Raw genomic sequence first — 25479 nt, forward strand, 5'->3', positions numbered from 1 at the left:
AGGTAGTAGTACCGCCAGAAAGGGAGATGCTGAAAATGTTCCGGAAGAAACAGATTCCACGCTGGAGGAGTCATATGCGGACGACAACCCGGTTGGAGCCAAAGATCCCACGGCGGAAGTTGTTTCTTCCCGGATCTTGAAGACAACTAACGGCCGAGATTTACTTTACCTCGACGGGTATTACTACGTGAAGGACAAAACTGTAAGTTGTAATGAAAACAATTTGTCACTTTTCCGACTTTAACTTAAGGCCAAAAAAGTGAGGTTAGAAAACCACGTGCATAACCTTAACTGCATTTATGGTACATTCGTTTGGCAACATTGAGTCAAGATTCTTTCTGTCAGTTGTTTTTGAATACCTCTGACTCATGTTTTCGAGTAGTTTATGGATGGCACAAGTTTTAAAACCTCATTTTTCACCGCTATTTTCTTACTTGAGAAAAAATACTGAAATCCATACAAACTTATAGGGATCTTTTCCGAGAACTATTATATCCAAAAAAATAATGTTCAATTTTACTTTTACAGCGTGATGAATCCCACTATTGGGAATGTCGGAATCGGAAGCATGGCAAAAATTCGGATTCGTATTGTGCCGGACGGGCAGTTACCACAGTGGCAGCTGGTGGTATTCACGAGCCCAGGAAGCTGACTCCGCACAGCCACGTACCAGATCCAATGAAGGTTGATGACCTCAAGCTGCGCCAGTTCTTGAAGGAGGACGCTGTAGTAAGCCTGGCTGCCCCATCCCGCGTAGCTTCCGAAGCCGGCGCTAGGGTCTCTAACGCGACCCAGGCACGCATGTCGAAGAACGCTCAACGACAAATAATTAAGCGAGCCCGTACAGCTTGCACCGCAGACCCGAAGACCATCGCGGAGTTGAGCGTACCAGAGAACCTACGCATATCTCTGGACGGTGATAAATTTTACCACGGCTGCGTAAAATCCGAAAAAGGCCAGTGTGCGTTCCTCTTCACCACGGAGGGAGATCTACGCAGAATGGCACGTGCGACGTACTGGACAGGGGATGGCACGTTCGGACTTTCGCCGCTTCTGTGTCAGCTGTATACACTACATTGCTCGGTAGCACCCAACCACGACACTAGCGTTCCTGCAGTTTATGTTCTCATGTCATCCAAAAGCGAGGAACTCTACATTGCTGTCATGGAGAGCATCCTGACTATTGCCAACGGGATGAATATCTCATTCCGACCCAAGCGCATCTACACTGATTTCGAGCAAGCTCAACTTAACGCGTTCAGACAAGTTTTCCACGACGTGAGGCAATCAACGTGTTTTTTCCATTTTGCGCAAGCATTGTGGCGTAACGTTGAAACCAAATGCGCGGTGAAGGTTAGCAATAACTACAAACTGTATCGGCACTACTGTCGCGTGAAGGCACTTGCTTTTGTGCCATCTAAAGAAATCCCGAATGGTGAGTTTCGAATTAAAATATCTTGAGAATTGTAACTAAATAGTTAATTCTTTCATCAGCGTTCATGGAACTCCAGAAAATAACACCCCCAGAACTCAAACAATGGATGGACTATGTCGACGCAATCTACGTGAACGGCCGTGTAAACCCGACCACGGGCGGAAAAGTCGCTCCTTTGTACGATCCTAAGTTGTGGAGCGTCAACGCCAACGTTAAAGCTGGCTTGCCGCGTGATACTAACGGACACGAAAGCTGGCACGCGCGATTCGCTCGACAGGGCTTCAAAAAGTCAAGAATCATCCCCTTGATTAATGCTCTTCAACTGGAACAAAAGGCGGCTCAAGGCAAGGTTTGCGAAATTCAAGCTGGACTCAAAACGGTCGATCCGAACGCGGTTGATCACAACCAGCAACTCTTGGATGTGGTCAAGGATTACAAGAAACTCCGCATCATTGAATATCTCGATGCTATTGACGCCCATCTCCACTAAAGCCTGATCAGAACGAATGATCAGAAATCTAAAGCTGTTTTTTTTCTTTTTATCCATTATATTGTTACTACTTATTGCTTCTGAAATACACCTACTAAATAAATACTGATTAACATTTATTCGAGAAATCAATGTTTTTTTTTTATTTATTAACTGGTATTGCGATAAAGGAATGAATAGGGTCCTAAAGCCTTATTTCAATTTTAATGTAAAACTTTTTACCGATTAAAAACAGTTTCTGATCTGAGGGGAATGACACTTCGCGATTTGATAAAAATCGCATCATATCGCGTCAAATTCCACTATATTCGCTCATCGCACCTTCATCGTTGTTGTTTTTCGCTCGATTGGTACCTCCGTTCGACAGTTTTAGTGCTTCGATTGGTACTCTTGGTTTGAGATGGCCGTTCTCTAATAAGATCCAGGATCTCTAATCGTGCCAGATCGCGCTCATTCTGCTCGTCGTGCTCGACTGAATATATTTTTTTCATGCAGTCAGGGTTGCCATGAAATATTTGTTCATGCAGTTTTCCGCGAAACTGGTCACACTGTTGAAATGTTTTGATTTTATTCGAGCAGTCCGACAAAGTAAATAAACCACGAATCGAATTGTTTTTGCCAACAAAAAACTATTCCGAAATCGATTTTAGTTTAAATTAAGCTTAATTTTTTAAACAGTTGCGGCTAGATTTTAAGGTTTGAATGATCCAGTAAACATTTGTTCATTTCCGCAGATTTCTCCCGTCCTCGGCCGACGTATCAGCTGGGGTGGCTGAGGATGAAAACTAAACGATTGCCTCTCCAGAAAAGTGCGCCTCGACCAAGGTGAGCCCTCAGATCTTCGATGACAACAAACCCGCGGCCCCTGCCGGAGAGTTCGTTCTACAAGAGCTTCATGAGCCACTGGAGGTAGAACGCAAGGATTATGCTGCCGATTCTGTTCACGGGCCTGCCCCGGCCTTCGGTGTTGGTGCTTCAGCTCGTGCAGCGGATCCGGCGGTTGTCGCACAAGATCAGGCGGCCAATGTCCTCGCAGATTGGCGTCGAGCCCCCAGCTGCTGCAGCATGTTCGTTATGATTAGGTTCTTGTCGTGGTCAACTTCGCTGTCAGTAACCATCATGCACAACAGCATCCTGGTCCTGCAGGTCAAACAGCATATTTCGTACTTGAGTGGATCGGACATGAAGAAGATGCCCCACAGGCCGATGTCCTTGGCGCTGTGGCACAGATTTTCCACGGCAAGCTTGGATGTCCCTGCAAACAAGCGATCCCACGAGCTGGATAGCGTGTTGGCGACCATTAGCGGAACATTGTCCAGGTCGATCCAGCCGCAATCCTTGATGGCACTGGCGATGCGCGCCAGCGGTAGCGAATCATCCCAGAGGCGAATCATCCCAGAACCGGTGCATTGAAAGAGGTCTTTCCGTCGTGATATAGTGATAGAGTGTAAGAAACAAAAATTAATAAATTTGATTTACACGAAATTCTTTATTCGAACTGTATTTACACAAAATTAAAAGCGAAATCGTTCCCGTTCTAGAAATTGATTAGGTTGACCTGCTGCTTGAACGCTCAGCTTTACTTGAACGGATGATGCAGCGCTATCTGCGGCTCGATCTACACTTTTGGACGACTTTGATTAAAATTGGGATTATTCTACATCAGAATCGCGGAACAGCAGTGGAGCGGCCGATTTGTTCATCATTCTCACTTCTACGAGTCGAACGTTGTCAACTGTTTGCCTGCCACACTGTTTGACTTCATCCAGGTTACCAACCGCGTCGTTCTCGATTGGTGACAACGTACCGGACGTCACCAGCTGAAACGATTTCCCCGAGCCAGGAGGTCCGTGCGGCAGAAATCCACGCGGCGACGGCAATCCAATGTGCCGATAAACCTCCGGATGCTTCACGTGCAGCAACAACTCGCTCACATCGCTCAAGATCTTGTCTATTCCAACAGAATCCTCGAAGCTCGTGTTTACCAGCTTGGACAAAACCTCCATCTTGAAGTGCTTCGATCGCTCCGACCGATGTCCTGCATGCCTGCGCTGGAGGAGAGAAGGTGGTATGTCTTAAAATCTATTGGATGTTCGATGAACTTACGTTCCCAGGACGATTCTGTACTCTACGCTTAAGTGGTAGTAGCAGATTCTCGGTTGTTCGCAAACTCGGACACACGTCTGGGGCGGACAGGCTGGGAAGCAGCGGTGTTTGGTGGTGGCACTGGTGCTAAAGGCCAGATGACGGAACGGTGAACAGGAGTTTGGGTTGGCGTTTGATGGGAACCCGCTGGCCAGGTCAGTAGGATGGTCGAAGGACGGATGCGTCTAGACAAGACCATGCGTTTTTTGCGGCGGGCAGGGAGTCGGTGGTGTGCGAGTTCTACCAGGAAAAGGCGGGCGTCTGGTCAGCGATGATTTGATTCCAAAATTACTAGTTCACGGCGGGAACTGTCGATGTTTGAGCAGGACGTAGGTAGACCGGTGCCAGAGGAGTTGAGTGCGAAGCGGCTCAGAACAGTCACAGTAGCCGAGGATTTCCTTTCCTGCCTAAACATGGTCGCAAATCTCGATGAACTGCCCAATCTCCAGTTGATTATCACGAGCTTAATGCGGCGTGGATTACGGCAAATCTTCGACACAGTTTCCTTTGGTGGCCTAGCTAAATAATTAATTATTAACTGCGTCGATGTCGTAACAGCGCCGGAAAGCAAACCGAATCCGGGGCAAAAACGAGGGTAATAAAACGGTTCCGTAGTCGTTCCGGACACGAAAATCCAGTGTCCGATGATTCTATTTGGCCAGTTCTCAATATGGAACGGAATTTTAGCGTCCGGAACGGCCACAGAACCGTTTTTTTGCCGGAGAAAATTACGCGACAAACCGAATCGTTTGCTGAGCAGCTCCAAAAAAAATTAAGTCCAATTTTGACAGCTCAGTGTTTCGGCCATGCGACACCTACACTTCCAAAACAAAACTAAGTTGGCTCGAGTAGCTTTCATTGGGTAGTTTCGCTAAAATGGGTACTTTTTGGCCTTTGAAAGGCTAGTTAGATTTTGAGTTAAACGAATTGTTGTTTTTTTTTTTTAATTTGATTATTATGATTTTCTACTAAACATAGATTCTGCCGAATGGTTTTCTGCTAAACGACTTATTCGGCTCAATGATCTTTTCTGCCTTTTGTACTATTCCGCTCAACGACATTCTGCCAAACGACTTATTCGGCCTAACGAGTTATTCTGCCATTTGTACCATTCCGCCTAATGACATTCTGCCAATTGATTTTCTGCTGAACAAGCTTTTCTGCCAAATGTATTTTCTGCCGAATGACCTTTTCTGCCGAATGACCCATTCCGCCGATTGTTTTTCTGCCGTTCGGCTTTCCGCCGAATGTCATTCTGCCGAATAATTTTCTGCCGAATGGCCCAGTCCCGTTTGCGGTAGTCGGGCAAGTACGTGTGTCCTACAATTATTCCGCCTGAATATTCATGCCTCAAATACAACTGCTCTTCTCTCTTCATTGAAACTCTCAGCGCCGAACATAGCCGAACACGTTTTCGTGTTTGCCCACTCGCGATTGACATTTTCCTTTTCTCTCTCATTCCACGATCATCCTACCGCAAAAGCGTTTAACCACAAAAGCCGCCACAAAACCAATTTCGCAAACGCAGTTTGACGGGACGTCATACGTGGTCGGATAATAATCGCCATCTCGCGTTCTCTCATTGCAGTTTTTGGAGAGATTGAGAGACTCAGCGGTGAGAGCGCATAGTCGAGGAAAAGGGGAAGAGTGATAGAGAGAGAATGACATCGCTGGGAATCACGAGACACAAGAAGAGACCTCACAAGCTATAGTGACGGCCACTATACTCTCGGATATTTTTGGTGCAGAGATAATCTATTGATAGCTTTTTTATCACTCATTTGCAACACTGCGTGTGTCAAACGCGTTCTGACCTGAAATCCCTTTGGCGAGTTGTCGCACTTACTGCAATTTTAATGGTATGCCAAAATAACAACTTTCATATGAAGAGTGAAAACAATGACAGAGTTTTTTTTTTTTTATTTTGAATATCTCAGGATTGAAATCGAATTTTGGGGATATGTGAAGGTCAAAAAGTAAAGCATTGAGAGAGGTTGCACAAAATGGCGTTCTTAACTCAATTTGGCCCAAAAAATGCACATCAGATAAGATAGCACGACAACGACGACATAATTGTTGAAGCCTCATATCACGATTCACGTTTTGAACTAGAACAGATTAACAATAGTTGTAATTTTCTGAATAGAAAAGGTTTTACTGAAAGGGTCAAAAGCTTAAAGAATAATGCTCGAATTTGTGGAATTTATAAAATGGTAAATTTCAGAAATTTATAAATATTACACATTCCGTGGGCTAGTGTTCAAGTCTGTTGCCAAAATAAATCGAAACAATCCCGTGCTCAAACTGTAAAGAGCTTGTTCGAGAGAAAGAGAAAAACAATAATGTGCGCGCATTTATTTAATTGTTCACACAGCCAAATCTTCTGCACGCGCACCAATGCGATGCATCAACGCAGCAGCAGGTTCGTCGCTCGTCAGCTCGGGCAGATCAACGACGAGACGGTTGATGACTTCTTCGGGCCGACACACCTAAACGGTCGCTGACCGACCAGTAGGTACTCTCCACCTTTTATTGGCATGAAATTGGGCAATAATGCAGGCAACGATCGCGGCGAAGCAACATTGTGTGCGTGTTCTTTTTGTTTGGGGTCACGATAAGTTGACGAGGTCATCACCAATCGTTGTGTGTGTCGTGTCTTCTTTCGGAAAATGAGGAGCTGAGGAGCTGTGTGAGAAAAGGGCGATTAATCGGATAAAAGAAAAGATTGTTCAATTTGCCTTGTGTCGTGTCGTGTCATGTCGTCGTCGATCGTTGGTCATTAATTCTCAACGGTGGTAGCGAATTGTTATTTAATTTAACAACCAGTTGACCTAATCGCGTGAACGTGGTTGAATAATGGCTAATGTTTTAAGGCTACGCAAGTGCGTGATAGGATGATCGAGCTTACCTCAGGGGGGCTATGTTAAAGTGGGGCTAGTCGTTATGTGTACGTCTATTAAGCAATATTTAAGAAAAGCAATTTTTATTAGGATAAAATGATGCATTTGACATACTTATAAACTAATTTGTTGAAAGGTTGAAAGGAGACCTTTTTGTTTTCCACATGAAAACACGCAAAATCGAAAAAAAGATTTGCGTGAAACATTGTTCTAAGCTTTTATAATCCTAGTAATATACTTGGGAAATCTGTAAACAAAAAGAACCGGCAAAATGTGTTTCAATTCTTTTTCATTTCCATAATTCCAATAAATCCTTCCAAAATTCGCCGAATAAAACTCAATGCATCACTCAAGAAGTTGTTATCGCAGCTTTGAAGTGTGAGTGCGAATTTTCTGCTGAATCACTCTGCCACGTGCATTTTATGGCACAAATTTACATGTGGTTACAGAAAAAAGCTAAGCTTGAAATAACATTCGAGAGTTACGATGCCTTTGAAAAGGTGTCATCTAACCTACGTCGCGAGTTCAATTCAGTGGATAAATAAGCATCGGCAAAAATGGAAATCCGCCCTCTTTATTGACGATTTAATCAGCTTTTCTTGGGAAAAAAGACACATCGACGATTCACGATGGATTTACTTAGCAAGATGCTGTTGATTCAGGGTGCTGGTTCTTGGCTAGGGGAGATTTTGCTATTTTGACTAAAAATATTATAATTTGGAATCACTTTGGAATTAGAAATTCTCAACACAAAAAAAGGGAAACAGATATCTTTGAAAAAAAAAATCTCCCCTTACACCACGTGGAAGACACCAAGGCGAAGCTGCCACGCGAATCCCACGTTTTGCAAGGGATTACCTCGCTGCCAGCGCGGAAAGCTCACGGACACCCTCGTGGGATCAACAGCTCCCGCAGGGGGGGGGTGGATGGCGTAATGAGCTTTTCAGCTGCGAGCTTGAGAGAGAGGGTTTTGCCTTCCTTGCTGAGTAAATGCTACAAAATCACTTGAAATCTTAGCTGGTGCAATTCAGAAGCTAGGTTGATTTTTGTTAACTAATTGTCCACGATTGTCGATTGTCCACGCTCCATACAAAAAGGTTTTTTTTTTGTATGGACAATTGTCCACAAGGTGAGGAGGGGGGGGGGTTGAGATTTCAAAAAAGTGAAACATTGTTGGTGCCTTCGGTATGCCCAAAAAAGCCATTTTGCATCATTAGTTTGCCCATATAATTTTCCATACAAATTTGGCAGCTGTCCATACAAAAATGATACATGAAAATTCAAAACTCTGTATCTTTGGAAGGAAATTTTTGATCAACTTGGTGTCTACGGCAGAGTTGTAGATATGGCTAAGGACTACACTGAAAAAAAATATACAGAAATTTCCAGAATGTGCAAAAATTTATACCAGTTGTCAATTTTTGAATCAATACTGATTTTTTTTTGTCGAAAATTCCAAATATCGGTCGCAAAAATTTTTCAATTTAATTTTTTGATTAAATCGAATTTGCAATCAAAAAGTACCTAAGTGAAATTTTGATAAAGTGCACCGTTTTCAAGTTACAGTCATTATAAGATATTTTTTTTAATAAAGTCACAGTTAGGCCGTTGCAAATATTTTTCAAAGTTTATGTCGTTCTCCCATTCAGAATTGGTTCGAAAAATAAGGGGGGAAATATTTATTCATGAAACTGAAATATTTCAAATGGTAATAATAGTCTTATCAACTAAATAAAAACAATCGACAATATTTTCGTCAAAACTTTAGGAAAACTATGATTGCAAAACATCTGGACAGGAGTATAATGCCCTTTAAAAAACTTTTCTAATAATGAAACCATGGCCTGAAATTTTTATTTTTCAACTTTTTTTTATTTTTGGTTAAAAATCTGTTAACGAAAATTGATGAAAATGGCCATTTTACAATAATTTAAAAAATCTTTATCAATAATTTTTACTTTAAATTTTTTTTTTTGCATTTCGACCACTTTTTACAACTAAAATAATGTCCTTGACATAATTTCCCAATGTTCTGGCCTTATTTAGCAAAATAAAAAGCAATAAAAAATTTAAAAATATACTTTCAAATTTTTCACTTTTTAAAAAAGTTTTGGTATAAAACACACATTCATGGCCGAAATAATATCCTTGGAAAATTAATCAAAATTTTCTCATTGTTCTGACCATATTTTTCAAAACAAAATAAACAATAAAATTTTTCCATAGTTAAAGTAAAATTAAGCAATAAAAATTAATAACAAATTAAGTTTAGACTGTTGATTTTTTAATTAAGTAAGAATAACACATCAATAACACCATTAATGATTGAATGATTTTCCAAAAAAGCAGTTCTCTCAGATTTCGGTCATTCGATTTTTTTTTTGTATTTTTTAATCCGACTGAAACTTTTTTGGTGCCTTCGGTTTGCCCATAGAAACCATTTTGCATCATTAGTTTGTCCATATAATTTTCCTTACAAATTTGGCAGCTGTCCATACAAAAATGATGTATGAAAATTCAACAATCTGTATCTTTTGAAGGAATTTTTTGATCGATTTGGTGTCTTCAGCAAAGTTGTGGGTACGGATACGGACAACACTGTAAAAAAAATACACGGTAAAAAAATGGTGATTATTTGTTTAACTTTTTGTCACTAAAAATTGATTTACTAAAAAATACTATTTTTATTTTTTTATATGTTTAAGAGGGCATCCAATGCCAACTTTTCAGAAATTTCCAAGTTGTGCAAAACATTTTTGAGCGAGTCATGAATTTTTTAATCAATTGTTATTTTTTCAAAAAATCTAAATATCGGTCGCAAACAATTTTCAACAACATTTTTCCTTTAATTGTTTTAAAGAAATTTTGATAAAGTGCGCTGTTTTCAAGTTATAGCCATTTTTAGGCTACTTTTTTGAAAGGGCGTAATATTGAATATTTGGCCCATTTGAAGTATTAGTCTTGATTCAAAAAAATTGAAAATATTGTTTTTGAAAAGATCGTTTTCACGAATGTTTCATGCTTTAACATTGTTAATCGGACCATTAGTTGCTGAGATATCGACGTTAGAAAATAGTGGGTTGTTTGGGTGAGACTTGGAAAACATCAATTTTCCAGTTTTTTAACCTTTGCATGGCAATATTTCAGAAACTAAGGGTCGTATCAACAAAGTTCAAAAAAGCAAAATATAGAGAATTTTCTCAGCTCTTCAATTTTTTGTTTTTTTTTTTGCAATTCCGTCGTGAAACTACTTACTTTTCCTGTCATTCTTGAACGACGAAATAGCCTACTTTTCTGTACCAAAAATAACAGAATCGAATAGCAAAAATTTTCAAAATAAATGCTGAAAAGTTCTAATTTCAGCACTCAAATGGGTACATTTCTTCGTCATGGCACTTACGTCACAACAAAAACAAGGCAAAAACCTATCGAAATCCTGGTGAGTCCGAAGATTCCGCCACATCGCCTTTTTTGGGACACACTAATAGAGATGCTTAAAGTTGATAATTGATTTGGTGTTCATCCTAACGTAATCATCGAACTTTGCAAAAGTTACAAGTAGCTAAAAAGATAAACGGTACACTTCAACTTCAAGTGGACTTCATAAAACTTCAACATTACTACCCCCCAGATTTTCGCGTTATCGTGCTCCGGAATCACTTAGGGAAATTAAACTGACTTGCTCGAGTTCCTGGAGTGAATGTATCAGTCGCTTAAAAAAAATAACTGCTTGGATAAGGTAATATATCAACACAATTCTTATGTGCTTTTCAGAAATTTATAACAAATCTTGTACTAAAACAGAGCAACAATGATTCCCCGTTTTTTCCCCGCAAAATCTACATGTGCCAAGATGTCACAACAGCGACACAATGTGATAAAAACCAGAAAGTTACGTTCCTCAACCAAAATGTGGGTGGGGGGGAGGGAAACTCTCATTTCCAGGTCGGAATCTTCTTCCTTATAGTTTTTTATTCTTTTCGCCTTTTCCCTTTCCTGTGATCTTCAAGAGTAATGAAGAAATAAGTGCAGCAAGCAAGCATGACCCGGACTCTGTTTTCCCTACGTTAAGAACATTTTAGGGGCCAACGCCACTTTCTCACCTTTTATGGTCGAGAGAAAAAAAGAAACAAAAAAAACAACAACAGCCCAAAGTATGTTGGCATGATTTATGGGCTCATTTCTGTGGGCTTTCATCTTGCTTGTGCGTGTGCGGCAGAGTCTGCTGCAGCATAAACAGCGCAAAAGCTTGGGGGAAGCAAACAAAACCAACAAGAAAAAAAATGAGTAAAAGTTTACAAAAAAGTGTTGGCATAAATCTTCGAAATTTATCTAATTACGCGTTGCGGTACTGTTTTCATGTGCGAGATGTGTTTATTATGGTTGGTCGAAAGGCTGGAGGAGTGATTTTTTTTGTTAACTTTATGGGAATCTGTGATGGACCAAAAAGAGTTATTTCTTTTTGAGACGCGGTGTGTCAAAGTTCACAGAAGAGATTGAATGTAAGATTTGTAGATGTTTCATGCTTAAAGAATTGTTATTCAAACGAATTGTTTATTAATTTTCAAACCAAGATTCCAATGGCATTCAAATATGTAATCAAAAAGCCAAGGTAAAACCAACAAACCTTTATTCGACCCAATTATGGTGCAAATATGCCACCCACATTCACCGCAAATATTCTGCTTATCAACCTAATATTAGTCACAGGTAAATAAAACAAGTCTAATTATCACACAACAGCCCAATTCAATGCAATCCAAGCTCATTAATTACGCCGCGGTGCAATAAGCTTCAATATTTTGCACGCGTTAGCAATATTGTACACACGCCACAGGCAAAGTTTGTTCATTTCAGTTTTCAACCAAACCAGCTACGGTAGACCGAACATTTTACGCTCTTTCATAAATTTGGGCGGAAAAGCAGGGTGGTCCCCCCTCTCAAGAGTACATCTGGCCTCCTCTTCGATACCGGCTGGTTCCTTCTTCCTTCAAGAGCTTTCAACAAAACACATTTGATAGAATAATCAAGTTTCGATACAGCAGCAGCAGCCGCCACCACGAATTTCAACAGTCGAGTTGGGTGGTGAAAATAACTACGGAAGGGTGCGTGGAACGGGAGGGAAAATCAAGTCCGAAAATTGCTTCCACTCTTGAAAAGCTGCTGCCAACATGAGGTTAATTAAATTCTTATAATAATGCCTCAGAAGGCAAAATGTTCTCTTATTGGCATGCCAAGAGCACTGTGAAAAAAAAGAAACTCACAAACGCTGAGGATCTGGGTTCAAAACCCAACAAATTCCAAAATGAGTTGTTTTTACTGTGCCCTCTCTTCAACCGATGGATAATTGCAGCTGGTGAGATTCCCAGCGATTTACTTTCGTTCGAAAGCTTCTCGATATCGTGGCGAGCTTTGGGTATTATGGGTGGTATTATGAGTATGTGCGAGCAGAGCCGGCATCTGTTGGGTCGAAAGAGGCACTCAAGGCGAAATTCTTCGGCGTGGAGGAGTGTGTGTTGGTGGGGCAATATCAGTTCATTTATCGAGAGGTCAATCGAACTAGGGGAAATATACCCATTTTAATCACACTAAGCCGTTCGACCAATTCTAATCACTTTTGCCGTTTTCTGCTTTTAAATCAACATTTTCAGATGTTTCAACAATGGAGAGTTGCTTGCTCACTTTTATTTGAGCTATTTATTACTTTGGAACAGTCAAAAACACTTTATATAAGCTGTAATTCATGATCAAAGTGCTGATAGGCCGATAATAGAAATAGGCTGAGAAAGGGTATAGTTCCCCTATCATGTGTGATGGCTGAAGTCAGAGGGAAATGAAAAAGATTGATGTAGTTGTATGATTTTTTATGTTTAAGATTTCGGTGTTTGTCAGCCGAATTTCGAATTTGCGAAAAAATGTATTCTTTATTCTTTTGAAATAAAGTTCAATAAAATGCCAAAAATTAAACAGATTTTTTTAACTTCGCATAAACATAAAAATGACTGTATCCTGGCTCAGTAAAAAAAAGTTTAATTATGGACAAATTGGAATACTATCTTTTTTGAGTGATTAGTGCGCTGACCACGAGGACGACGCGCTGTCTTGTTTTTGCTTGCTCATTTTCATTTCTTTTGTGTCGCTGTTTGTGTGCATGTGGTGATTGGTTATTATAATTGAATAATGACATCATAAGTGCAGTGCTTCTGGGAACGCGCAGTCCTTTTTTTTTTCGCGATAATTTTCATAAATGATTGTAAAAATTTATTCCAACTGGCAGTTTTAGTATTAACTCATCAAACTATCGATTTTATGAAGAGTAAAGCGTCATTAATTTACTATTTTTGAAATTTGCTCGCGTTATCTAAATTGTAAAAACAGTAAAAATATACTGATAAGTCCAGCAATACTGCTCGGCTGGCACGCGTTCGATAAAAAAAACTTTTTAAATAATCAATTATCTATCTTTCCGCAGCCGGCTGCCTAAGATTTAAAATTTTCAACCGATAAACAAAATGCTCATGGTCACATCACTGCCACTCGTGAATCCTGACCTCATACCCATCTACTAACCCCCTCAAAACTCATGTGATACTTTGTCGGAGAAGCAGTCGATTGGGCGGTCTCTATCACTCAAGTATCGGACTAACATTCCCATCCCCTTTCCCGTGACTCTACCACTGGTCGTGGCCGGCGCCGGTATTGATCAGCATGATAGGGGCCTTTGAGAAGTTGCGAAGCGAGGAAAGATAGCTCCCACTTATCTTCCACGGCTCGTGGATGTAACTTCTGGAGGTCCTGGTCAATAACGGAGTAGCAACTGCGGGTGGGCACCTATGCTTATGCTTATGCTTAATTGGAATACTATCTTTTTTGAGTATTTTTTTCCTAAAAATAAAAACACAGCAGAAACTAATGAAAATTATATAGATCCTAAACATTAAATTTCTGGTTAGTTTGCAATACGTCGTAAAGCCATCGCCTCTTCCGACAATAATCTGATTTTTTTTTTTTTTTGAGCAAATCAAATTTTCATAAAGCCTAAATTAAGAAATTTTAAAGGACGTGCAGAAGAAAAATTCAAAGAATTTTTAAAATTGATGATTCTCAAATTGAGCGAGAACCGGTTGAAAAACGGCTTTGTTTATTAAACGCCAGTTGTAAGCCTTTTGAGAAATAATCCGAAAATTACAAATTGTTTTGATACTAAGTCTATGACAATTACGATATTTTTTTTTATTAAAATTAAAAGGTTACAAGAACAACTAAAAGTTTTTGTGATTCTTGCCAGATTTTTCGGTAAATTTCACTTGAAATCCAAATAATTTGTGATCAAATAAAAATTTTATCGAAAATCTGCGATAAACTTTTTCCTAAAGCGGATATAAATCTGGCTAACTTGAAAAAAATCAGTTTTCAAAATTTTCAACATTTCGCACAATTCAGAAGCATTTTTGTGCAACATTTTCCCGAGTTCATTTGATTTTGCGGCTTTTTTTTCAAAATCAATAAAAAAAAACGATTTTTAAGTTTGAGACAAATGTCTTTGATCACGAAAAACACATGTTTTTTTAATGTTTCAATTTTGATTTAACAAATCGAAATCTAATTTAGTTATAGTTCTAAAATGTAATTTGTTCTGCCTCCCGAACTTTTATTCAAAAATCTAAATTAAACTTTTCATTTCAAATCGTGGTTAGCATTTTAGGAGTAATAAAGCTGAAATAAATTTTATTTAAAGTTTTTTTCTTCCCACCAGTTGAACCTTTCAGCTTTTGTTTTGAAAAGTAATACTTTAAAACAATATTTTAAACTGTGGATTGACTAAATACATGGCCATGGACTTACAACTACACAAAAAAATCATCCGGAATTGCAAAATAGTAGTTTATGCCACAAGTTGCAAAAAGAAGATTTTTTCAGCACAAGTCATACGTTTATCCAACGAGGTTCACCGAGTTGGATAAAAATGACAAGTGCTGAAATGATCAACTTTTGCAACGAGTTCCATACAACATTTTTTGCATTTCCAAAAAACACCCTTTGAGTGGAATTATAAGTCAAATGTTCATGGGTAATTCTCCGCCAACTCACACAGCAGTTGCCCCGACCCATCTTCGATTTGCGTGAAACTTTGTCCTAAGGGGTAACTTTTGTCCCTGATCACGATTCCGAGGTCCATTTTTTGATATCTCGTGACGGAGGTGCGGTACGACCCCTTCCATTTTTGAACATGCGAAAAAAGAGGTGTTTTTCAATAATTTGCAGCCTGAAACGGTGATGAGATAGAAATTTGGTGTCAAAGGGACTTTTATGTAAAATTAGACGCCCGATTTGATGGCGTACTCAGAATTCCGAAAAAACGTATTTTTCATCGAAAAAAACACTAAATTTTTTTAAAAATTCTCCCATTTTCCGTTACTCGACTGTTAAAAATTTTGGAACATGTCATTTTATGGAAAATTTAATGTTCTTTTCGAATCTACATTGACCCAGAAGGGTCATTTTTTCATTTAGAACAACATTTTTCATTTTTAAATTTCGTGATTCTTCTAACTTTGCAGGGTTATTTTTTAGAGTGTAACAATGTTCTACACGCAGAAAAATAAGGCATATTTGAATCAACAAAACGTTTTGTTGATTTGAAAATCATGATTTTTGTTGACTCAACGCTAAACGTCAAAGCAACTTTTTCAAAACAACAAAAGAATTTTGTTGAATTGAGAAAATCAAGGTTTGTTTCAACGCAAAATCGGCGTTGATTATATTCAACAAAAATTTTGTTGATTCAAACCTCGTACAGGCTGATTCTACAAAACATTTTTCTGCGTGTACAAAAATTTTGATGTATAGACATAAGGGGTTTGCTTATAAACATCACGAGTTATCGCGATTTTACGAAAAAAAGTTTTGAAAAAGTTGGTCGAGAATTACCCATAATATTAATTCGAAATCTACACAATTAAATTAAATGGATCCACAAATATTCTTTAAATTCAACTCTAATTACATCGGCATAATCTAAGTTTCCCAAACCCTCCCCAAAAAACACCTGACCATCATCATCAAATTTCGCACCATGAAAAAAGGTTAAACCGCGAATAGTACGCACACACACACACACGTCGTCAACGCCGCAGCAGTTCACAATTCAGCCCCTGGGTAGCATTATGATAATGGAAAGTACTATTGCCGCTACTGTTGAAAAAAGTTTTTCATCCTCGCACACATGCTCGCACTCTCCAAACCAATATTCCGACAGCGGCACACGGATGGTAATGTGTCAGCAGTGGCTTAACTGAATGAAGCTTAAAAAAGTGTGTGACATTGAGAGAATGTTTGAGAAAAAAAGAACGAGCCGAATTGTAATGGGAATGATCACACACGAACACACACTCGCACACGTGGGGCTATAATGGTAACAACAAAAGCTGTAAATGGTTCAACGCCATAAAAACGTGACTCTTGCTTACGGCACGAAACGGGGCTTTTGTTGGAGGAGAGGATGAGTGTGTTTGTGTGAGAGCGACAGTGACAGTCGAAAAATCAATACAGCTTATCTTCTGCTTTGAAAATGTGTTAATTTTGTGGGATTTAAAAGAATCTTTTGATGATGAATTCCTCAGTTGATGGAAAGGTTATATTTACAGTGCTGCCAAAAAGATTTTTTCATAAAAATCTGCAATAATTCCTCGAACTTTAAAAGTCAAGTAGTTGAGATGGCACAGACCAACTACATCACCAACAAATTAACGGTCAATTTGAATAATAAAAACTCACCACGAAATTATTGAATTCACCAAATCTCATTCATTTGCGTTTGACCACAACTTTTCTTCATTAGTACAGCTAATTAAGAACACTTTTTCTTATCTTAATTCCCACGAATAAATTGTCTTGAATGGTGTAAACAAAATTTGCCACAACAAGTGTTGTCTCCTCTCCAGAACGTTATTTCTCGCCTCTGCCCACGGAATCTCATTAGTTTTCATGTCACATTTACGACGCAAATTAGCCAAATGAAACTACTAGCAAAAGTCCAATTCCCCACGACGCGGCTCAGAACTAGCCAACCATTTCCCAGCATGTCCCGGACGGTATAAAAAACTAACTTAATCCACCTATGTGGTTGATGCCTTCCTCACTTTTTACCAAAAATGGGTATATGAGTGGTTTCATCATTTTTTTAGATCCAGAAAAAAAGATAAATGTATAACTTATGTGGTCATAACGCGAGACAGGGTTGCCAGATCTTCAATGTTTTGGACTCTTTTGAAAGGCCTTTCAATTAACTAACTAACGATGGGTCGTATGATGGATCTGGATATAGTTTACATACATTTAAGTGAGATCCGGCTTCAAAAAAGTACATAAATATCACTTAAGTGGTCATAACTCGAGACAGGGTTCCCAGATCTTCAATGTCTTGGACTCATTGGAAAGGCCTTTCAATTACCTAACCAACGATGGGTCGGATGATGGATCCGGACATAGTTTACATACATTTAAGTGAGATCCGGCTTCAAAAAAGTACATAAATATCACTTAAGTGGTCATAACTCGAGACAGGGTTCCCAGATCTTCAATGATTTGGACTCATTGGAAAGGCCTTTCAATTACCTAACCAACGATGGGTCGAATGATGGATCCGGGCATAGTTTACATACATTTCAGTGAGATCCGGCTTCAAAAAAGTACATATATATCACTTAAGTGATCATAACTCGAGACAGGGTTGCCAGATCTTCAATGTCTTGGACTCATTGGAAAGGCCTTTCAATTACATAACCAACGATGGGTCGGATGATGGATCCAGACATAGTTTACATGCATTTAAGTGAGATCCGGCTTCAAAAAAGTACAAATATATCACTTAAGTGGTCATAACTCGAGACAGGGTTGCCAGATCTTCAATGTTTTGGACTCATTGGAAAGGCCTTTCAATTACATAACCAACGATGGGTCGGATGATGGATCCAGACATAGTTTACATACATTTCAGTGAGATCCGGCTTCAAAAAAGTACATATATATCACTTAAGTGATCATAACTCGAGACAGGGTTGCCAGATCTTCAATGTCTTGGACTCATTGGAAAGGCCTTTCAATTACATAACCAACGATGGGTCGGATGATGGATCCAGACATAGTTTACATGCATTTAAGTGAGATCCGGCTTCAAAAAAGTACAAATATATCACTTAAGTGGTCATAACTCGAGACAGGGTTGCCAGATCTTCAATGTTTTGGACTCATTGGAAAGGCCTTTCAATTAACTAACCAACGATGGGTCGGATGATGTATCCGGACATAGTTTACATACATTTAAGTGAGATCCGGCTTCAAAAAAAGTACATAAATATCACTTAAGTGGTCATAACTCGAGACAGGGTTGCCAGATCTTCAATGTTTTGGACTCATTGGAAAGGCCTTTCAATTAACTTACCAACGATGGGTCGGATGATGGATCCGGACATAGTTTACATACATTTAAGTGAGATCCGGCTTCAAAAAAAGTACATAAATATCACTTAAGTGGTCATAACTCGAGACAGGGTTCCCAGATCTTCAATGTTTTGGAATCATTGGAAAGGCCTTTCAATCACCTAACCAACTATGGGTCGGATGATGGATCCGGACATAGTTTACATACATTTAAGTGAGATCCGGCTTCAAAAAAGTACATAAATATCACTTAAGTGGTCATAACTCGAGACAGGGTTGCCAGATCTTCAATGTCTTGGACTCATTGGAAAGGCCTTTCAATTACCTAATCAACGATGGGTCGGATGATGGATCCGGACATCGTTTACATGCATATAATTGAGATCCGGATATATGTGAAAATAAATTTTTATACATAACTTTTGAACTACTTATCGAAACTTCAAACAATTCAATAGCGATGTATGGGACCCTAAACCAAGTTGAATGCAACTGGTTCGATCAAAATCGGTTCAGCCAGTGCTGAGAAAACTCAGTGAGAATTTTGGTCACATACATACATACACACACACATACACACACACATACACACACACATACACACACACATACACACACACATACATTTGTTCAGTTTTCGATTCTTAGTAGATATGTATACATGAAGGTGGGTCTAGGAGCTTTTAATAGAAAGTTCATTTTTAGAGCAGGATTATAGCCTTACCTCAGTGAGGAAGGCAAAAATCCAACTATTTTCCCAAACTTTTCCCTTCACCACGCCGACGTGACATCTCTTCATGACCTCATCGCCGCCATGAATAAAAGGCCCTCGAAAAAAAAACCAAAACAAAACGTAACCAATTTACTGTTGGTTTTTTTTGCGTTCACATTTTGGATCGCTGGACTTTCGCACGGTCATCATGTTGCCAATCACAGCCATCGGTTACGACCTTTTGAAAAACATGAGTGCGGTGTGGTGACCTCGCGCACTAAACGATCAACAGCTGAGCTTGCGTCATGATCTCATTTCGTGGTTTCTGGATGGCCCCTCGAGTGAGTGTGTGACGCGCTGACATGATCTTGAAGGGGTGGTCGATGATCATTTGAGCAGTAGGTAACAAATTGGCAACACTGTTTTTGCTAGTTTTGATAAAGTCGTAACTGAAATTCAAACTATCACATTAAAAAGTAAAAAAATGGTTAATGGCAAGGTTGCCAAATCGTAAAACTTCACAAATAATTCAAAAAACAATTCAATTATGTACAAAAAGGTGGTTCAGGATGACGTTTACATCTGAATTTATTATCTTATGACAGTGCTGCCAGTTTATCAATTTTAGTGATTTATCGTAAAGATTATAAAAGTTTTAAAGTTGCAAAAAAAACAAAAAGTTTCCGAAATGGTTGCCAGATCTACCTAATAATTTTCCAATTAATTTTACAAAAATCTCAATTCCGTTGTTTACCAACACTCATCGGGATTCAGCAAATCTAACAAAGTTGACCCAGCTTCGGTGACCTCAATGTCTCCGTAGGCCCTGCCTGCATGTAAGTTTTGCCTTATTTGGCGTTCGAAGCTTTCTTGCGTGGTAGCAGCGGAAACCCGGGAAGGGGGTTTGTTTTTATTTTTACGACGGAGATTGTCGAGCTTGTTTGTAGCGGCCACTCACTACAGCTCGCTGACATCACACGGATTGATCTCTATCGTAGTTCGTGCCGAGCTGAGTTTGTGAACAGACGGAGAGAGGTCTCCGCCGCTCTAGGTTACATGCTCGAGGGGGTACTTCGATGCCTGCAATGGCGAACCCTTGCGATCGTGGTAGTGTAATGGATGAATTTGGATTGAAAGATTCAGTTACCAGGGTGAACTCTTCGAGTGACCTCAACCTACTCCATTTGTCAAGATGCAAATGTTCAAATTTAGGTTACATTACTCTTATGTCCAATTCTAGGTTATTCAACTAGAATGTTTTAACCTTATGTCCAACAGTTAGGTATATTCCTCTAATGACCAATACTTAGGCACTCCGCATGTCAATCTATCAATTGACCTAATTTCCAACTGTAAGGAACTTTGACCTAATGTCCAATTGTATGAAACTTTACAGTACTTTACAGTTGGACATTAGAACTGTAAAGTACTTTGACCTTAAGTCCAATTTTAAGGAACTTTGACCTAATGTCCTACTGTAAGACACTTTGACCCAATGTCCAATTGTATGAAACTTTGCCCTACTGTCCAACTGTAAGGTACTTTTAACTTAAGTCCAACTGAAAGGCACTTTGACCTAATGTCCAACTGAAAGGCAGGCAGCGAATGACATAAGTGTTAAATCTGCCTCAAATAATTCAACTGAAAGGTACTTTGACCTAATATCCAACTGTAAGGTACTTTGACCTAATGTCCAACTGTAAAGTACTTCGACCTGAAATACAATTTTAAGGAACTTTGACCTTATTTACAACTGTAAGGTACTTTAACCTAATGTCCAGCTGTAAGGAACTTTGACCTAATATCCAACTGAAGGGTGATTAACAAATCGAATAAAATTCCTTTTTATTTACCAACTAACCAGAAAAAAAACATAAATTCAATTCAAAGTGTTACAAAGATTATTATTGTCACCCTTCCAGTTTCGAAAGGGGGTTTCTCGCTATTTTGCCCTCAAAAGGTAACCTTTTGCACAACGGATCGTTTGGGGTGGGTATGTTGTTGTTTATGTTTTGCTTCTTTTTTTTTTGTTGTTGTTGTTGTTTCAATGACATCCCGTGCAAGAGAAAGAGACACGAAACGGTAAACAAAAAGGTAACGTTGGCTGAAATGTGAGGTGCGATGAAGGTGTTCCCATTCTCATGTGACGACGAGCCGGCTAGTTTTTAAGAGCTCGAGTTTGGAGCGTCGATTAGATCTTTGGTGAAGGACAGTGAAAAAGAGTTTTTGATTTTAATTGTTAATTGTTAATTGTTAATTGTTAATTGTTAATTGTTAATTGTTAATTGTTAATTGTTAATTGTTAATTGTTAATTGTTAATTGTTAATTGTTAATTGTTAATTGTTAATTGTTAATTGTTAATTGTTAATTGTTAATTGTTAATTGTTAATTGTTAATTGTTAATTGTTAATTGTTAATTGTTAATTGTTAATTGTTAATTGTTAATTGTTAATTGTTAATTGTTAATTGTTAATTGTTAATTGTTAATTGTTAATTGGTCATTATTTATTGAATGTAACATAACAATTCTGTTTTTTTTTTGCTTTTAAACGCAACTTTCACCCACCGTGCCTAAAGATCTTAACCAACAAGGTACCTACAAGGTTTAGCGGGAAAAAGGGGTTTTTACGAGCCACTAAAAGTTTGGCTCGCTGCCACCGTTTTCGTGTGACTGTTTAGTTACAGTGTTGCACCTTTTTGGATGAGATAATCCCGAGCTACCGAGCTTAACTTTTGTTCTAGCGGCTGATGATGAAACTTTACAGCGTATCTTGAGGGTTTTATGTAGGTGAGAAACATCACGATTACCGGGGGTCTTACCGGGACAATCTTGAACGTTCAACGGGATTTATGGGCTTGTGGGACCTCGGATAGTGGGTTGTGAAAAGTTAATGGGCTCTCCTGGGTCATGAAGTTTAACGTGAAAAGCTCATCCGATAAAACTTGCTGGTGATCTGGAGAACAAGTTGGTCGAAGGTCGCAAATTGATTGGAGATCATGTAGAAAAGTTACAGAAGGTTTCACATTTTCAACGTTCATCAAGAACGTTTTTAAACCAGAGATCGCTGAACCCCGTGGGGGCAACAGCCAATTAGACACCGGCCGTCACCAGGTCTGAGTCGCCAAAAACGAATCGTTGAAAGAACATTTCAAGTCCGAAACTAATTTTTCGTCTCAGAAATCATACAAATGTGACCGCATCATCGCGTTCTGAGGCAACGCATAATTGCGCCTGAATCTTCCCATCTCATCAACACCTCTCCACAGATCCAGACTCGTCTGGGACTTTTGCGTTCTGTCCTGCGTGATGACGGATGACGGGAGCTTAAGGTTGGTTAGCCGGTTGGTTTCGGTTTCGAACTCCTTCAGAGCGGTAGCCACGCAAGTCTAATCTGGACCGGGAAGCCAAAGAAAATTAAATTGCACGCCGCCATGATCCGGCGGAATTTCGCAGCATTGGCCACGGTGTCAAGGCAAGGCCGTTGGCCGGTCAAAGATGGCTATGGCCATTGTCGTCGGTGATCTGTAGTGGAAAACGTTTCTTGAAATTCAGGGTAATTAAAATTGAGCAGTTTTGTTTGAGCTTGAAAGTAGATTTATTTTTATTTTTGAAATCCTACTCAAACATATTAATTTGAACCTTCCCAAAATATGCAAAAAACAACATTCTTGAGTGTTGAGGCAACACAACGGCCACCATAAGGTTCTCGGATGTCATAATGTTGTTATGTTTCCTCACTCTCACAGATTACGAGTGTAAGCAAACAAGATTGCCGATTCAAAGGAACCGATAAGAGGCACGGACGAAATTAAGGCTCATTCTGACAAAAGCAAATTTGCAGGACTAAAACGAAAAATAAACACACAAAACGATAAAAAAAAACTTCAAACTTTGTTTTCCCTTCTGGAAATTGGCTATTCTAAACAGATATCATCGTCTACGTCGAAGTTGTACTTTCACTTAAGGACCATTTCTGATAATGAGCTCGCGGGACTTGGTCGCGCAAAGTTGGCCGCCGCCGCCGCCGCATGAACTTGATCCACTTTTTCTGTGTGTCGTTGTTGTCGTCGCATGGGCAAAAATAGCTCAACTGCGGGAAGCTGGCCGCGATAAAAATCCAGTCACGTCCCAGGGCACGGACACGGCTAGAGCGGGAGAAATTGTTTTACGATTTGAAATCGAATTTCGACCGAGCTTGAGGACGACGGCTCAAGACTCTGGAGACAGCTAGCACATGACTTGTTTGTCCCGTTTGTAATTAAATCTTGTGCGGCTTTTCTGCTGCAGTTGCTTGTGTCTTGGGAATCGTTTTCTGCAATGTGCGGGGTCAGGGAATGTAGGAAGTTTTAAAATTAGAGCAATTCATCACCAAAACAGTATTGAAAACTATTTTTTTTGCAATTCCGTTGTGAAACTACTCACTTTTCCTGTCATTCTTGAACGATGAAATAGCCTACTTTTCTATACCAAAAATAACAGAATCGAATAGCAACACTTTTCAAAATAAATGCTGAAAAGTTCTACTTTTCAGCACTCAAATGGGTGCTGAAAAGTTGAACTTTTTAGCACTTGTTTCGAAAAGTAACACTTTTCAATTTTTTTTGATTTAAACGATTTATTGACAAAATACATGAAAATTTGCCTTAAATTTCACTCAATGGGTGTTTTTCGAAATTGCAAAAAATGTTGTATGGAACTCGTTGCAAAACTTAATTTTTTTCAGCACTCGGTGAACCTCGTTGCATAAATGTGCTGAAAATTTCTTTTTTTTGCAACTTGTTGCATAAACAACAAATTTATTATTCCATTATTCCTTTTCGATATATGTTTAAAAAGATAAACTATTCAGCACTCAAATGGATGCTCACTCAAAACTGTTATGTTGGCGATGAAAGTATACCGTTTCGTAATTCAAGAAATACAAGAAAAAAATAGCTACGCTACAGAATTTAAAAACTACATTTTTGCAATCCCGCTGTGAAACCAGAGAGAAGGGAAATACTCTTGGTGAAACTGTCAACTTTTTCTGACCTTCTGGAGAAACGAAACGGCCTACTTTTCCCTACCAAAAGTAACAGAATGGAAAATTAAAACCTTTCAATACCAGTGCTTTTCAGCACTGTAATGGGTGCTGAAAAGTTGAACTTTTCAACACTGGTATCTAAAGGTAACATTTTTCAATTATTTTTTTTATATTAAACGGTGAATTTACTAAACACATGAATGTTTGACATAAATTCCATTCAAGCGTTTTTCGGAATTGAGCAGTTCTCTCAGATTTCGGTCATTCGATTTTTTTGTATTTTTTTTATTTTTTTTCGGTATGCCCAAAGAAGCCATTTTGCATCATTAGTTTGTCCATATAATTGTCCATACAAATATGGAGGCTGTCCATACAAAAATGATGCATGAAAATTCAAAAAGCTGTATCTTTTGAAGGAATTTTTTGATCGATTTGGTGTCTACGGCAAAGTTGTCGGTATGGATATGGACTACACTGAAAAAAATGATACACGGTAAAACAAATTTGGTGATTGTTTATTTAACTTTTTGTCACTAAAACTTGCCAACATTTCAGAAATTATTGGTCGCAAAAATATTTCAACTTCATTTTTCGATGTCAAATCAAATTTGCAATCAAAAAGTACTTCAGTCAAATTTTGATTAAGTCCACTGTTTTCAAGTTAAATCCATTTTTAGGTGACTTTTTTGAAAATAGTCGGAGTTTTTATTTTTTTTAAATTAGTGCACATGTTTGCCCACTTTTGAAAAAAATATTATTTAAAAGCTGAGAATATTATCTATATTTCAACATTCAATATTACGCCCTTTTGAAATGTTTGTCTTGTTTTAAAAATTTCGAAAATATTTTTTTCGAAATTTCACGAATGTTTCATATTTTAACATTGTAAATCGGATCATTAATTGCTGAGATATCGACATTAAAAAATAGTGGGTTGTTTGGGTGAGACTTAGAAAACATCAATTTTCCTGTTTTTAAACAATTGCATGGCAATATCTCACCAACTAAGCGTCGTATCAACAAAGTTCAAAAAATGCAAAATATAGAGAATTTTCTCAGCTTTTCAAAAAGATATTTTTCAAAAGTGGGCAAACATGTGAACTAATTTAAAAAAATAAAAACTGCGACTGATTTTTTGAAAAATCAGTATTGAGCATGCATGAGCATGAGCATGAGAGATCACCCATGGTTGCCCCTCCGTTGCTGAACAGAACCGTAATATCCTTTCAGCACTAATGACCATAGGCTTCAACAATCTAATGGTGTTTCCCTTATCAACAGCATGTATGAATGCGCTGAAAAGATAAAACACCATGATTGCCAAAACTAG

The 25479-nt window shown here is 38.8% G+C and overlaps 2 protein-coding genes across 7 annotated transcripts in view; both read right to left on the minus strand.

The window, feature by feature from the left end:
- LOC6038927 overlaps positions 1–25479 on the minus strand; it is a 200808-nt gene that overhangs the window by 154949 nt on the left and 20380 nt on the right. The gene's annotated exons all lie outside the window — the stretch shown is intronic.
- LOC119766866 (proteasome-associated ATPase-like) lies at positions 3430–4822 on the minus strand. The gene is made up of 3 exons (XM_038253096.1): positions 4812–4822; positions 4363–4589; positions 3430–3976 (listed from the first exon to the last, which is right to left on the minus strand). Exons 2-3 carry the CDS (start codon positions 4483–4485, stop codon positions 3578–3580), a joined length of 522 nt encoding a protein of 173 aa, XP_038109024.1. The 5' UTR covers positions 4486–4589; positions 4812–4822; the 3' UTR covers positions 3430–3577.

Source organism: Culex quinquefasciatus, chromosome 2 (genome assembly GCF_015732765.1).
Source record: "Culex quinquefasciatus strain JHB chromosome 2, VPISU_Cqui_1.0_pri_paternal, whole genome shotgun sequence".
Lineage (NCBI taxonomy): Eukaryota > Metazoa > Arthropoda > Insecta > Diptera > Culicidae > Culex > Culex quinquefasciatus.